This window comes from Magnolia sinica, chromosome 4 (genome assembly GCF_029962835.1).
Source record: "Magnolia sinica isolate HGM2019 chromosome 4, MsV1, whole genome shotgun sequence".
Classification (NCBI taxonomy): domain Eukaryota; kingdom Viridiplantae; phylum Streptophyta; class Magnoliopsida; order Magnoliales; family Magnoliaceae; genus Magnolia; species Magnolia sinica.
This window is the reverse complement of record NC_080576.1, coordinates 87668273-87685799: the sequence shown is the minus strand read 5'-3', so window position 1 is coordinate 87685799 and position 17527 is coordinate 87668273. Positions and strand designations below refer to the sequence as shown.

Here is a 17527-nt window from a genome sequence, read left to right as displayed (position 1 = left end):
TAGCAGGTTTATGGGCTCTTTGTCCTAAAAGGAATGCCCGATGTTTCAAAAACAAAAATGGGATGGTGATAGATGTTTTCAGGAGATCTAAATTGTTTTTGCTAGAATGGGCGCCAGGGGTGGGTAGCTTGCCCTTTTTTCTGGGGGGTGGTTGTAGTTTTGTTTCCCTTTTCATGTTTCTTGTTGTACATTTGTTTATAGTGGCTGCAACCATTTAATGAAATTATCAATTAAAAAAAAAAAAAAACAAATGTTACATTCTAAAATTCTAAAATGAACAACTCAAAATAAAGTAGCATCTGGCCCATGTCGTCTCTGAAGGATACCCTTTCCTAAAAAAATAAAAATTAAAAATTAAACAAACACTATTATGAGCTTTGAAAGCCTAGTAGGTACATTTATAAACACAATAAATAATCGGAAGCGCAATGTCAAATAGTTAGGATTTGCATGTTGTGTAGGAATGAAATACAATTATGAAAATAAATCGTGATTAGCAAGCATTTTAGGAATAAAGTACATGTAAGAATAGTCGTAGTTATAAATACAGTGCAAGTATGAATGCAATGCATATGAAGGCCATATTTAACGTATCTCAATACGGTTGACCTAAGCGAAAATATCGGGGCCATTTTCTCTAGAGTGGCCTAACTCTCCAAACCACTACCCGACCTTAGTAGTGTGACTTTTTCACACTGAACGTGCTCACCCAACTTGACCCGACAATATGGAACACATTTAGAAAGTACATATGGTGGGCTCGTGACACCTTTGCTCCATCTGACCTCAACAATGGTACTCTTGCATAAACGACATGCTCATCCACTGGGCCCGACAATGAAGGGAGACATTTGTGGAAAATCCCTAACTGACCTCGACAATTAGGGTCTTGCACAAACAACATGCTCACCCAACCTGACTTGACACTAAGTAGGCTCGTTACACCTCTTCCCCATCCGACCTCGGCAGTAGGGCTCTTACACAGCCAATATGCTCACCTAACTTGTGTATATACATGGAGGAAGTGCCTGACTTGTTGCAACTTGCAGCTGATCGCTATGTGAGACAAACATGCATCAAATCCACCCTGTCTATTAGGTGCACCATCACATTTTCACCATGGGTCCTAAAAGTCAGTCAAATCCAAGACTTTGGTGGGGGGCACTATACGGGATGGTGCAAAATCATGCCTAAAATTGTAAATTCACATGGTGTGGCCCACATGAGTCTTTGTATGTCCTAATCTTCGGGGACATCCTAGTGTTGCACATCAAATGAGTGGATTCAATGGCATATACACACTACTATACCCCACATGCAATTTGGACAAATTATCATGGGACTTTCCATCTCAACTATTTGCCATGGTGTAACATACCTCAGTTGCTTAATTAGGCTGATTTTTGGGCCCTAGTCAGGGTGGCGCACCTAATGGACGGGGTGGATCTCATCCAATGTTTGAAGTATCAGTATCGCTACAAGTTTCACTAGCTGAGGATACGGAAACAATATCGATATCGTCGTTAATATCATTGTAATCGTAAATGTGGGGAAACATGGAGAAAACAATGGATTTTTTTAGTGAAACTTCAGAAGATGCTAAAATACACATATTTACATATTTAGGAATATTAAAAAAAATGCAAAAAGAATGCACACATAATAAGTTTACATTTGATGGGGCCCTAAAAGCATGTGCCATTATAAGAAATCAGTCCAATGACTCCAACCTTCCCATTTAGCCATCCATCTAAACATCCATCAATATTTCATAATATCGATATCATGATATTTCACGAAGAAATCATCAACAATTAGAAAGGAAATGAAAAATTGTAGTCTCGATATCGTGTATGTTATGATAACGATAATATCAAGATATTATCAATATTATCAACGACAAATTGAACATTGCATACAACCATGTGCCCATAAAAAAATTGAAATGGATTTTTTTTTTTTTTAATAAACAAAATTTTGGCTATATCGATGCATCAGTGATAGTACTGAAATATCACCGATACACTTGTGATACAAAGTGACACCTAGAATTTACACAATTGAAAACAGTGGCGATTTCAATACATTAGCAATACAATTGACACCTAGAATTTACATACATGAAAATATTGGCGATACATACATTGCTGGTACTTGGAATTTCTGATACTACTAATGTGATCAGTATCGCTACTAGTGTTATTAGTATCGCCGAGCTAGAGATAAGGATAATATCGGGGATACTTCAAACAATGATCTCATCCACGTGAAGTGGTTCCATCCACATCAGTAAAAGTAATGTACCTTACCAGTGTTTTCTACCAGTGTTTTCTTTTTTATAATTCCTAACTCTTGAAACGGTGGGGCAATGGTTGAAGAGGAAAGATGTGTTTTGTAATGAAATACTTAAATGTAGTGTTTTAAATATCGACGATATCAGCCGATATATCCCACTATATATCTTGTATCTCACTTGTGCGATATGAAACGCACAAGTAATGCCGATATATTTCACCTATTCAATCCAATGAACATTTTCGATCCATGTTTTTGTCGTAAATCGCGTTAAACTAGTGTCCAATGGTTACAAATTTATGATTCTTCATGTTTTCGATGAAAAATCATGGATTTGGAACTTCAATTTTGACATTTGGGGGAGATGGACCAAGTTGTGGAAAATTGAGAAAATTCTAAATTTCTAAATTTCTTGCAAATTAGTTGCAATCTTTTATCCAAACACAAAATTAATTAAACATGTATGCAGTGTTCGAAGTATCGGTATCGTTGGCTAGGGATATGGAAAAAATATTGATATCGCCGATAATATCGCTGATAACCGGAAATGTGGGGAAACATGGGAAAAACGGTGAAATTTTTAGCAAAACTTTAGGAGATGTTAAAGTGTATATATTTGCATATTTAGAAATAAAAAAATTGTAAAAAGAATACATACATAACAAGTTTCCATTTAATGGGGCCTTAAAAGCATGTGTTGTTATAAGAAATCAATCCAACCATCTCATCCGGCCTATTTAACCATCCAACCCTTTAAAAATAAAAATAAAAATAAATAACATATAAATTATGATAGTCTCATAAAGTTTCACAAATTAAAAGTTGCGTTGTTCATCTATAGGGGAGAGGTGGGTGTGTGTGTGTGTGTGTGTGTGTGTGTGTAAAATTTCGTAGATGCAAGAGGCTATACAAAGATTCGGGCATCGTTGTGAACAAAAATAGAACAGCGACGCCTATCGTGAGCAGAGAAAGGAGGGTTAACCCTCTCTTAAATTGCCTAAGCCTACTCTATCCAAAAATAGGAGACCTCTAACTATAAAGGGGAGCTCGGACTGGGACCGATAGAACGAGGGAACTTGACCCTCGTTGGCTTTGCGGACAACGGCATCAGCCACTGAGTTTGCTTCCCTAGGAGTGAAGGAGAGATTGATATCCCGATGAGGCATAAGAGCTTTAATTCGGACTTTCCAGTACTAGATGGTCCACGCAGGAGGAGTAGATCTGGAGAGGGTATCGATCATGGATTTGGAGTCATGCTCAATATCCAAATTGTTAATATCCAGCTCCACGCACCTCATGAGGCCTTCCCAGATGGCTCTTATCTCAGCCTGGGTGTTGGATCCAAACCCGTAGCTAGTTGAGAAGGCAAACAACACCTCTCCATCGTAGTTCCTATAGACGCCCCCACCACCTATCGGGCCAAGATTCCCAAGAGATGATCCGTCGATGTTGATTTTGAACCGGCCGCTCCTGGGTCTGGTCCACTTGACCACTTGGGCTGGATTCTGGCTGACGGATCTCCCCTGAATTCTAAGAGCTGACGGGGTTTCCTCTGAGAATCGGCTGATAATTCTCGGCAGGGGTAGAGACGGGCCGATCATAGAGAACCAGTGTAGGACCTTTCAGATCAGCCTATCTGAGCAAAATGGGGTGTCTTTGAGGCGGGCTGAGTTCCTGGCCAGCCACAATTCCTAGAAAATGAGAGAAGGGGTGAGACCCTTGAGAATTTGTAGTCGATAAGAGGGGGCTGACATTGTCTACCATAAATTTGCTAGGCCATGGGCTGTTGAATGGGCCGAGTGGAGCATGCCGAAGATGGAGTGGAAGTGGTTCCAAACCTTAAATGCAAACATCCATCGATATTGCAAAATATAAATGACACATTAATTTCACCAAGAAATCATCAACAATTGGAAAGGAAACGGAAGATTGTGGTCTCAATATCGCGCATGTTACGATATTGATAATATTATCAATAAAAAATTGAACACTACATACAACCATGTGCCCATGAAAAAAAAAAAATTGAAATAATTTTTTTCCTAATAAACAAAATTTTAATGATATCAATTCATTGGCGATATTATTGAAATATCGTCGATTCACTTATGATACAAGCATTACCTAGAATTTGCATGGTTGAAAATATTGGTGATACATTGGCGATATTGATGCGTTGGTAATACAAGCGACACCTAGAATTTACATAGTTGAAAATATTGGGGATTACATTAGTGATATTGATATGTTGGCGATACTTAGCAATACATTGCTAATACCTGGAATTTTTGATACTACCAGCGTTATCGGTATCGTTGAGCTGGAGATAAAGATAATATCGGAGATAATTCAAACATTGCATGTATGTAACCTGATCGAGCGATTCTTCTTTTGCTTTTGAATATATTGCTTGTGTTTCCATCCATGTCTTCTTACGTTTATAAATTATATGAATAGACTTTGAATATACTTGCATCAATTCAGTTGGAAAGTGCATATATTAGGACCCCATACAAAGGAAACCCTATTATGTGCACTTTCTTTTTTTCATTTTTTAAAAAAATATTTCTAAGTGTGTATTGATGTCTTTTTCAACAATCCTTGAAGTTCCATTGAAAAAATCGACTAATTTCCCAATATTCCCATGTTTCCCAACAACAACGATACATTACACGATACAACCGATATATCCTATGCGATAACGGATATGTATCTGTATCCCAAGGGTGCGATGCATTATGCGATAACGATATTTAAAACATTGCTTAAATGCCCTAGAGAAATTGAGACAGTCATTTCTAGATGGTAATTTCGTATCTTTATGAAAGGAGCAAGAAAACTCCCTTAAAGCCCCTTAACATGTGAAATATTAATCAATTTATAGGTGTAATCTTCTAATTTCATAAGGGCGATGGAAGTAGGAATGACTTGGCTTTTAGGAGTACTATAGATTAAAAAGAACTGTGAAGCAAGACCAACATCTATGATGTAAACCTCAGGTTTTTTTGTGTCTCTGCAATATTTATCCTATAAAAGGAGGCTTGTCAGTTCATGCTATGACCCATCTAGATACAAATGAAATGCATAATATACAACGTTTTTCTCGCTTTGTTGTGTAGTCATTATAATGAAGTTCCGTGATCAGATTGTTCTCTCACTTTGGTGAATTGGTTGTTTCTACTTAGGTTTTGTTTGGAGGAAATTGGGGCTGTTGCCAATAACTGTGGACAATTTTTCCAATATCTTTAACTTTTACCTTGCTTAGTTTATATGCAACGGAGACCAAGAACTGCACCGGTTAGGAGTGAGTTTGTGCAAGTTGAAGGCTCTAGAAGGGCAAGGAGGAGACTGAAAAGGACATGGATGGATGTAGTAGGAAAAGACTTGATGACCTATGGTCTAATTGAAGTTATGGCCCTTGGAAGACTGGAGTGGTGGAACGGATTCATGTAGCCAACACCAGTTAGTTGGGATAAGTCTTAGATGATGATGATGGTGGCGATCTTGCTTATTTGTGTGTTGCTGCAAATGTAAAATTGAAATGGATAAACAATGTTGGAAGAGGTGGTTTGCTGGTTGTGATGTTGGATATTTGTTGCAGATTCTGTTTTGTAGTCTATGGTGCTATTACTTTATATAAAATAAATGAAAAGGAGTGGTGAAGCCAGACAAATATCAATGATTTAAACCTCATGCTTTCTTGTGTGTGCAATGTTTTCCTGTAAAAGGCTTGTTGATCATTCCATGATCATCAAGATACAAATGAACATCATCAAATACTTGCCCATCAAGATACAAATGAAATATGTCACATACATGGTTTTTTCTCACTTTGTTTATAATCCTATAGATCCGTGATCGGGTTGTCACCTACTTTGGCAAATTGATTGTTTCCTCTATATTGTTAATTTTAATATCACAAGTAGATGATAATTCATAATTGTGAACATAAAATCAGTTCTGGAATCTGGATTGACCAGTTCCATCCACTTGAAGTTCTTTTCCAAATTCTAAAAATGACATGATTTGTTGTCTTAGGTATATGTTTCCATCAACATTGGAGCATGCTATGTTAAAGTTGAGGATGATGGTGAGTACTGATTTTGCTTTCTTTATCTTAATATTATGACCATTCCAATTCACTGCATGCATTTTATAATATGTATGTCATGCTTGCAGGATGCGGTATTTCACGTGATGGATTGGTTCTCTTGGGGGAAAAATATGGTACACATGTAATTATGTTTTCCAATTAATTTTTTCAGACTTTTTGCAATGTCACTGATATGTAGAACCTACTTGCCCTCATACTTTCTTGTCGAGGTTAGCACCTGAATTTGCATTTCCTGCATTCACCAAGAAATAATTTCTGTATAAGATTGAATTTGGCACTTCTTTCTATTGTTTCATGAGTTTTTGGCATCAATTATCTTTCAAGATATGTGATAAGTGGCTCTCTTACAGCTGAATATGTGGTTATTGTTCTTTGGGGAATTTTTATTTTTTATTTTTTAGAACTTCACAAGTTATTGTTAGATCATTGGACGTTGATAGTGAATTTAATAGGGATTGCCAATAGATCAAATCTCACAGAGAGAGCTTTAACAGAACATAAATTTCAAGATTAGAGAAGTTGTGCTGGAAAACGTGATTGGGGTTTCCACGATCTATATTTAATACATCTTCCTATGAAGCTATACTTTTGCTTACGTAAAGAGAAAGAATACAAGGATAAAGATGGAGAAAAGGATACGAATATGTAGAGAAATGATCAACTGCACACCAGTGCGCAGCTAGCTACATGCGCACCTCATCATCAGCTGTTGGATCTGGCAGACGGCTGAGATTAAAACAATCTTAGTGCGCACGCCTCGAAACATTGACTCGAGAGACTCACTCTCCCGCAATCCCATTGCCAGATTTCTCGGGCTCTCTCTCTCTCTCTCTCTCTCTCTCTCTCTCGCCTTCAGTCTCTCGCCTCCTGTCTAAATCGGAAACTGGTTGCATGTTGCTGTCCATGGTATGTTGACGTCACCAAATTCCGTAGGCCCCTCTATGATGTATGTGTTATATCCACATCGTTCATCCATTTTACGATATCATTATAGGGCATTGTCCCAAAAATGAGGCAGATCCAAAGCTCAAGTGGACCACACCACAGAAAGTTGTGTGGATTGAACATCTACCATTGAAAGCTTCTTGGGGGCTATAGAAGTTTTGGAACAATTTGATATTTGTTTTTTTTCCCTTCATCCAGGTCCGTGTGACCTCATGACTACGTTGGATGACAAATAAACATCATGGTGGACCCTAAGAAGGTTTCAATGGTAAGAATCATTGTCCCCACCGTTTCTGTGGTGTGGTCCACTCAAGCTTTGGATATGTCTCATATTTGGGCCCTTACTTAAAATGATATTTCCAAATGGATGGATGGTGTGGATATAACACATATATCATGGTGGGTCCTACAGAACTTGGTGACGTCAAGACACCACCGAAGTTAGTGGTGTGGCACACCATGCAATCCACTTTCGATTCAAATTCTCTCTCTCCAACTCTCTCTCTCTCTCTCTCTCTCTCTCTCTCTAGTATAGTGCAAGGTTATATTACAGAGGTACAACACTCCCCCTTAAATTAATGCAAGTCAAGAAGCACCAATTTTCCAACAAGGCAGGCAGGCATAAGTAGAAATGGTTGTGGCTTCAGTAAGTAGTTCAGTGTACTAATATGTTTAGCATGTTCATGAAATACTAGATTAGAAGCAATTTGAATGGCACTAGTATTGTTGGCATGAAGTGGTGTCAGAGTAGTTGTAGTGACCTCAAATTCCTTAAGAAGGCCAATGAGCGAGATAATTTCACCAGTAGCCAATGTTTGAAGTATCAGTATCGCTACAAGTTTCGTTGGCCAGGGATACGGAAACAATATCGATATTGTCGTTAATATCACTGATAACCGGAAATGTGGGGAAACATGGGAAAAAAACGGTGGAATTTTTAGTGAAACTTCAGAAGATGCTAAAATACACATATTTGTATATTTAGGAATATACAAATAAGTTTACATTTAATGGGGGGCCTAAAGCATGTGCCGTCGTAAGAAATCAGTCCAACCATCCCATCTAACCATCCAACCATCCATCCAACCTTCCATCCAAACATCCATTGATATTTCAGAGTATCAACAACATGATATTTCACAAAAAAAATCATCAACAACTGGAAAGGAAATGAAAGATTGTGGTCTCAATATCGTGTATATTATAATAACGATAATATCAAGATATTATCAATATTATCAATGACAAATTGAACATTGCATACAACCATGTGCCCCTAAAAAATTGAAATGGATTTTTTTTTTTAATTTTATTTTAATAAACAAAATTTTGGTAATATCGATGTGTTGGCAATATTATTGAAATATCGCCGATACAGTTGTGATACAAGCAACACCTAGAATTTACACAATCGAAAATATTGGCAGCATCGATACATCAGCAATACAAGTGACACCTAGAATTTACATAGTTGAAAATATTGTCGATACTTAGCGATACTTAGCGATACATTGCTAGTACCTGGAATTTTTGATACTACCAGTGTGATCGGTATTGCTACTAGTGTTATCGGCATCGCCGAGCAAGAGATAAAGATAATATCGGGGATACTTTGAACGGCAGTAGCTGTTTGAATTGGTATTTGGCTATGGTAGAAGATTTGAGATAAGTATAGACCCAACTAGCAATACTAGAAGACGTGATAATTTGATGTACAGCGCTGACATGAATGTGTTGAGGACCTGATACAAACTAGCTGACCATATCGATGACATGAGCTATACTTGGTCAGTCATAATGAGATAAATGAGGCTTCTCATGAGATGCCTGTATTGAATGGGATCATCTAAGGATTTCATTCATCTTTTTGGAACTCGATTTAGCTCCATAGGAGTTTGAGCAATATGATTTTTAGTCTGATATGCAATAGTTATAAGAACTTCAATAGTTTTCTCATTGACAAAGATTCTTTTCAGCGAAGCTGAGCATAGAGCACTTGTTCACGCTGCTTCCAGGATTGTTTGGCTTCAATGGCTTCTATTAGATATGGGAGTACATTTCAAGGATCCTAACCCTATACAACTTGGACTCATTTATAAAGTAGAAAAATACACATGATGCCATGCTGCAATGATGGGCTGATGTCATCTCAGCATCACACGGCCCTTTTGTCTTTCAAACCAACTGCACACCTCTGCCTTTGCTGCTCTATTGGGTTGAATATGAGCCTGGACTGCTGTTGCTGTCAAGCTAGCTATTGGGCTTATTTTGGGTCTGATTTGGTCCACTTTGGGTTATGAGTTCTGCCTTTATTTGTTTATTTTTGATTGGCAATAAAATTTTTATTAAATCAATGAGAAGATAGAAACATCAAACAAGAGGCACTGATGAGCCAATTTTGAGTGACCCTTTCATCACTCTCTCTTTAGTGAGCGAGTTGGCAATCTTGTTGGCTTCTCTTGGAATATTTGAGAATACCTACCTTGCTCAGAACTTGAGTTCTTCTTTTATTGACAATGCCTTCTTGCGGTTTAGATGACCCAATTGATTCTGATGTAATTCAAAAGGTAAAACTGACTATTGCAGGGTTTAGTAATTGAAATGAGCAATAGAATCTCAATCTCCTACAGGCAAGAATAATATCCAATGGTTAGAAATAGTTCTCCAACAGAATAGAACAGTTCTATAGCAATCAGAACAAGATTTGGAGTCCCAAAAATAGGAATCTCAACAAATAAAACAATAAAAAAGTGTACTACATATGCATGTGCAATAGAGTAGGAGGATAGAAGTTTATCAACTTGAACCAACCTTGGTTTGAACACCCAAAAACACCAAAATATGCTTCAGCTCTGTCTGTGAAGAAAATACTAAATCCAAAAAGCTTCTCTACAGCGCCAAAGTCTAAACTAACCTTATTTAGTCTCCAGACTCTCCACTAAACCCTACGCAACTCCAAAAATCTAAGCCTTAGGCTGGCCTAATCTTAACTGTGTTGTAATACATATCTAAAACCTAAGAACAAGTTGCATGCTGCTTGAGCTCTTAATAAACTAGAAAGCTGAAGTCGTGGACAAATACATGCAATGAGGCCTGGTGTCATTCTGACATCAGTTATGGTTGATGTCAGACTGATGTCAGCTGTTTTTGGCTTCCAAACTAATCATACGCCTCCCCCTTTACCGCTTCATTGAGCCTTTCTCCAATACACCCTCCATTGAGCTGAATCTAGGTATCGACCACTGCTGCCATCCGGCAAACAGGTTAATCATTGGGCTTCATTTTGGTCTGATTTAGTCCACTTCAGGTTTGAATTTCTTCCTTCATTGGTGCCATCTTCTTTGCATCTTCTCTTTGAATCCGCATCCAGAACTTCCATCAGGTTGTGGAAGACCTGAAAGGACTTGTATTGTGTTGGTGAGAAGGGACACGATGTCTGGATCACTATTCGAGGAGGATAGAGCAAAACAAAATGCATAAAGGGGACCCCATGTATGATGATTCATTTCAAAAATTTTGTTGTGTGCTTATGTATTTGTTTTATCTACGTAGATTGTAATGGTTGTGCTTATCTTTTATGCACGAGTTATTTGTGCATATGGATTATTATTAATTATAATAATAACTTATAAATTATCATAGTTTAAGGTATTATCACTTGCAAATTGGTTCTGTATTTGCATGTATCAACAGCCTTCAACATCTGGGGTTTTTTTGCTTGTATGATGAGATGTGAATTTCTTAGTTACTTGGGTTCCAGTTGAACAGCTTCCTTTCCCTAACAAACAACCTTGTCATGGGATAACTTCATTTCTCATGTCAAAATTATCTTACTCATGAATCAGGGTGAAAGTAAAGGCAAAAAAGAGTTTCCTTCTTAGGTTCCAGTAGCCACCAAGTGGCAAACGCTTGGGAATTAATCTGGAAAGGCAGAAAAGTCATCAACATTATCTGGCGACTGTCCCAACAGGCCTTATGACGTCTGATTTATGGATGGAATTTTCTTGATTTTTTTATCAGACATTAGATCATGAGGAGGCTATGCTAACTGGGGGAGGATGTCCATGAGTAAACTGTCCATATGATTGACCAGGTATGAGTGAACCTTGTTCACGAAGTGTGATAAATGTTACTCATCCTATGTGAGTTGGACTTGATCTTTGATCAAATTCTAGATCCTGTGAGTCCATGTTCACGATGTTTGATTCATAGCAAATTCTAATATGGGAGACCATTGTTCACCAAGTATATGATTGATCTCCATTCTTTTCACAGTGTGAATCTGTTAGATGTTAGTTTCACAAGTGACTTGCCAGTGATTCTCATACCTCTACCCTCCACTGCATTACAAAATAAGACCTGGACAGTAAGTTACTTCAAGCAGCAATATAAATTCAAATTCTGATTTGGCTAGCCAACATGTAGGCACTGGCTAGGTCATTTCCAAGTAGTGATGTACCACTTGGTAAAATCCCTTATCATCTCCATTACAACCTTGCAGCACATCTGCTCTTTGATTCATTTATCTTATCATGTGCACCTTTCACTGTAGACATGGTAAGAATTTGTCATTAAAAAAAAAGAGGAGTTGATGTTGCTATATTTTGGATAAATAACTAGGCAACTTGGCATTCACCAAATCAAAATTTATCCATTGGCATTGATTTAGAGATTCTATTTGATTCAGTTGCTTCAGATTGGCTGAGCATTTGGTTGGGGTTGATGGCTTTTGACACAGCACTCATTTTGATCACTGAATTTTTTTTTTTTTTTTTTGTTTTTGTTTTTTTTTTGTTTTTTTTTTTTTTTTGGGGGCGGTTTGTTTGTTGAATTTGTTAAATTTAATCTATGCATCGGATTATCTTGTCCCTATTCTGATAATGATCTTTTCTCTCTCTCTCTCTTTCTTTCTTTCTTTCTTTCTTTGTGATCACTAATTTAGTTGACATTGTCAATGGTGATAATGCTTACGGTTTTGTTTAATGAGTGGACAGCAACTTCAAAACTTCAGTTCTTGGATGAGATGGATGCTGGTATTGAAAGCTTGGGTTTTAGGGGAGTGGCATTGGGTTCCCTTTCTGATGTTTCTTTGTTAGAAATCATAACCAAAGCTCGCGGGAGGTCGAATGGGTACCGCAAAATCATTAAGGCATGCATTCTTTTTCCAGATATTGAATTTACATTTTTATCTAGGGATTACCTTGATGGCTATTTTTGCATTGTATTAATTATGGGTGACTTTCTTTCTTCCTTAGGGATGCAAATGTTTATTTCTTGGAATCGATGATCATAGACAAGACGTTGGCACCACAGGTAACCTAATCTTGGCTTCACTGCTTCAGTAGTTTCAAATGTGTTTCATTTGTTCTTGTAGTTTGCTCAATGCTAATGTGAGCACTTGATTTTCAAGAGATGAGATTGTTCTTCCCAAAAAACAAAAAAACAAAAACAAAAACAAAAAGGAGAAGAAACAAATGTGTAGAAAAATTTTCAGGTTTTGATGCTTGTCAACAGCTGAATTTGTGGAAAATTAGGAATTTATGAAATGGAAAAATAGATTCGAAATTACAAGTGCCTGCCAATGCCATGATGCCATCTTGAGATAATAAAAGATTAGAATGATTCTGAAAACTGTGTTATACATTGTAGGAATGTAAAATGTCTTTCATTCAATTGGAGTTGTAACATCAGCGAGTGAAAAACTCTTTATATTAATGTGCTTTAGAAAAAAAAAAAACTCTTTATATTAATCAGATGTCAATCTGTGGGACTCAACAAACATATTAGAGATCCCTAACAAATTAATCATGCTGCCCTGATTTCAGTGTTGTGAACCTGCCTGTTCATGGAATACAGCATGCTTGGAATCATGCTCATAGTATCCCCATTAAGAAAAAAAGGAGAAATAACCTGAAGATTGAAATTATCAGCAAAGTCTGCACTAGATGGTTTATGCCCTCCATTATTCTGTCTTGGGAATGTTCTTTTTGCTTGCTCCTCCAAAGAGGACCTAGAATGGAGAGGATCTGAAAGTGAAGGGTGAGCTTTAGGGAAACCGGCTCATTATTCTATGCCTCTTGAGGTTGTTAGCATTGTAAGGATGCTGTTTTATTTTTCTTTGCTGTTTTTTATGTGTTAGATGTTATCTGGTGTAGGATGTGTTATTCATGTTCACAGTTCATCTAAGGGCATTTTATCTCTTATATAAATATCCTGACTTGTACAACGGACAAATGCATGAGCAATGTTTGCAGTATCAGTATTGTTACATGTATCACTGACTGGGGATATGGAAAGATGTATCCATATCATTGATACCAGGAAATGTATTGCAGATTGAGGGAAACGTAGAGAAAAAGGTAGAATTTTTCAGTGAAACTTTAAGAGATGCTAAAAGAAACATGTTTACATATTTAGGGATAAAAAAGTTGCAAAAAAAGAATCATACATAATAAGTTTTGCATTTAACAAGGACCTAAACCATGTGCTGTCGTAAAAATTTTTTAAAAAAAAAGTGCAATAGTAACAAAAATTTATCATACATACATACATAGATACGTAATCCATCCATTCACTCATGATAATTCCATACACGCATAACACACCTGTCCATCCATAGCACATCCATTCCATTCATTCATCCATCAATGATGTAGGATGTGTGGTCTAGGCTAGATATGATGGAAGGAAATTGTAGACGGATTGAAGAGTAATTCAAAGTATAAGATATACTAACCTACCACAAATCTAAGAAGTCAAATAAACAATAAAATTTAGATTTCAATCTAAATCACAATCCCACAATAAACTAAACCATATAAAACATGGAATTTCAAAGGATCAATGGAAGGTAGAACTTACCCCTTTAGCATAGGCTTAGGTCTAATTCAAAGGGGCTGATTTAGTCTTTCCAGGGTTTGGGATATGGGAATCTAGGGTTATGGATTTGAAAAGAATTGGGGCTTTGGTAGGATTTGGGGATTTAGGATTTTATATGGAATTGAGGATTAGGGTTTCATAGGGAATTGAGGATTAGGGCTTAAGGAAAATTAAAAGAACTAGGGTTTATTGTAGAATAAGAGTTAGGGTTTTAGGCTAGGGTTTATGGGATAGGAAGATGGATTGAAGAAAGGAAAGAAAATGGAGAGAAGGGGCTAACTGTACAGTTGTATGGCCTTGTCCGTACGTGTAGGGGTTGATGGTGATGGGTTGGGTTTGGTGGAGTGAGGAATAAGAAAGGATGGGTTTGGGGTAGCGGGTTTATGTTTAGAAGGAAAGAGTAAAGGGATTTAGGATTTGGAGAAGAATAGTGAAAGAAAAGAAGGATTTGAGAAGAAGATGAGAAAGTCAAGAAAAAAAAAAACATTTTCAAAGAGTAACAAAGAGAATAGATTAGGCTTCACACCATAAATCTCCATTCATAAGAGATTTTCTATCTCAAAACAAGAGAGCTTTTTTTTTTCTTCCAAAACATTCAATAATGGGCTAGGGCTGGACGTCCAAGTCTTTTTTAGTCTCAAGAGAGACTTTTTACAAAAAACGCGCTCTCAAATGAAAATGCTCACATTAAGACGCTCAATGACTTTTTACAAAAATGCGCTCTCAGATGAAAATCCTCACGTTCCTAACTCCCTAATCTCAACTAAATATTAAAATAAATCCAACATGAATAATCAACTAAATAAACGAAATAAATCTAAACATCCTAAAGTCTACGATCAGTGTGATCTAAGATCACAATGATCCAACCATCTGATCAACGTGTCCTCAAGATCCAACTGTCAAATCGGCATGTCTTCAAAGACCCACATGCATCTTCCTAGTGTAGGGTCCTTGAAGATTATGTGGTCTTCAATGTGGCCCACCTGGGCCCATGTAGTAGTCGCCGAGCCAAAGTGAAACTGGAACTGATCTCCTCCTCTGGTGTACTCTATAAGGCACTTGGATGTCCTCATCAACTCCTCTGGACAGAGAAGAATTTGCCTCTGGCGAAATAAAGCTGTGATAACGCTCTCAGAGGTCTGGATCGAGTCGTTGAAGCTCCATCTCTGTGATCCACACACAATCTGACACTGGCCTATTCTTCCACTTGACAAGATATTTCTGAAATTCTCCATATTTGGTGGAAACCACTTGCTCGTCCAAATTATCATGTCTCTTCTCTTTTCGTAGGTATAGATGGTAAAGGTGGCAAACACAGAGAAGAGGATCTGGTAATAGCCAAGGGTCATTGGACAGGTTGGGTGTATCATCATCTGGGTCCATGTGGGGATCAAAGGAAGGGCCCTAGAAATGCGCAAGATCTTCAACATTGAATGTAGAACTAATGCCCATACTAGGTGAAAGATCTATAATATTTGTATTGGGACCTAATTATTTCAATATCTTATATAGTCCAGCACTACGAGCTTGTAATTTCTTTACTTCTTTTCGAAATCGTTCTGGCCTTATCATCACTTCATCGCCTACTTGAAATTCTTTGAACCTGCAATGAGAGTTACCAAATACCTTATACTTTTCATTGCTCTCATTAATCTATTTTCTAATTTCATTATGCAAATCATGGATATGTCGTGTAAATGCATCTTCAAACTCGAATGGTCCACGGGAGACTGACATGGGAATGAGGTCTATAGGCTTCCTAGGCTTGTAACCATGCACTACTTCAGAAGGACTCATGCCTATTGTCGTATTGACCAAACTATTGTAAGCAAATTCTGCAACTGGTAAGATTAAATCCCAAGTCCTAATATAGTCACCCACAAGATATCGTAGCAGATTTTCCAGGCTTCGATTAACCACCTCCATTTGACCGTTAGTCTGAGGGTGGTATGCTGAATAGAACTGAAGTCTTGCACCCATCATGTGCCAAAGTGTCTTCCAAAAATAACTCATGAATCTCACATTTCTGTTAGACACAATGGTTTTGGACAATCCATGCAAGCGAACCACCTCCTCAAAGAATAGCTTCACAATGTTGGATGCGTTAGATATTTTAGAACATGGTAAAAAAATGGGCGATTTTAGAAAACAAAATCCCACCACAAAGATGAAATTGTGCTTTTTTATTGTCTTGGGTAGCTCAAGCACGAAGTCCATACTGATATCTTGCCACAGAGCATGTGACACTGGCAAAGGCGTATATAAACCTATGTTTTGCCTTTTCTACTTTGCCAGCTGACAAGTCATACACTACCCAATAATCTTGGCAATGTCTTGCTTGAGACTAGTCCAATAAAATCGATCTTCCACAAGGGCAATAGTCTTGTCTCTACCAAAATGACCAACAACCCCTCCGACATGAAGCTCTCAAGCTAGAAAATCCTAGAGGGAGATGCAGGGAATGCAGTTTGTCGTCTTTAAATAAGAATTCATCAATTAAGACAAACCCACTATCACTCGACTGATCTTCCAAGAGTGACGTGTACACCTTTCCAAAATCTGGGCATGCAAAATGTTCTCCATTCAATTCTTTAAACGCAATGACTTCTACGCTCATAGATTGGAGTAACGCCACTCGACCACTAAGGGCACCAATAGGCTTGTTTTCGACCTTGGCCTTATGTTTCAGAACAAAGGTATACTATTGGAGAAACTCTATCCACTTGACATGTCTTAGATTTAGCTTCTTCTGGAAGTTGAGGTATCTCAAGCCTCATGATCATAAAACAAGACGAACTCTTGTGGTAGTAGGTAATGTCACCTATGTCACAAGGATTGAACTTCTGCATAGAATTCCTCGTCATAGGTAGAGTATCGTTGCTTCGCCTCATTCAACTTCTCACTGAAATAAGCAATAGGGTGCCCTTTCCTTGCTAAGTACTCCACCTATACCTACACTACACGATTACATGCAACCTCGAAGACTTTAGAAAAGTCAAGAAGGCGCATGACAAGAGCCTCAATCATCTTGTCCTCTATCTTCTTGAACGCCTTGGAGTTAGCATTAATCCATTTGAACTCCCCCTTTTTAATGCAGTCCGTGATGGGATCCATGATGGAACTAAAGCCTCAAATAAACCGCCTATAGAAAGTAGTTAACCCATGGAAGCTACGCACCTCATGAATGTTTTGTAGTTCAGGCCAACTTATTATGGCATTGACTTTCTCAGGGTCTGTAGGGTCTGTAGACATGCCCTCAGATGAAACAATGAACCCTAAGAAGATAACTTT

At 37.7% G+C, this 17527-nt stretch overlaps 1 protein-coding gene across 13 annotated transcripts in view; it reads left to right on the top strand.

The window, feature by feature from the left end:
• LOC131243333 (DNA mismatch repair protein MLH3) overlaps positions 1-17527 on the top strand; it is a 136446-nt gene that overhangs the window by 32173 nt on the left and 86746 nt on the right. For 11 of the 13 annotated variants that reach the window (XR_009170025.1, XR_009170026.1, XM_058242620.1 and 8 more), the window contains exons 3-6: positions 6334-6385; positions 6475-6522; positions 12349-12503; positions 12610-12667. Coding sequence is in view for 11 of the 13 variants with exons in the window: in XM_058242620.1 (XP_058098603.1) it covers positions 6334-6385; positions 6475-6522; positions 12349-12503; positions 12610-12667 (313 nt within the window). In the remaining 2 variants the exon portion in view is untranslated. Of the gene's footprint in view, positions 1-4596; positions 4658-6333; positions 6386-6474; positions 6531-12348; positions 12504-12609; positions 12668-17527 lie in introns of those variants that run through there. The other 2 variants (XM_058242613.1, XM_058242616.1) reach the window with 2 other exon arrangements.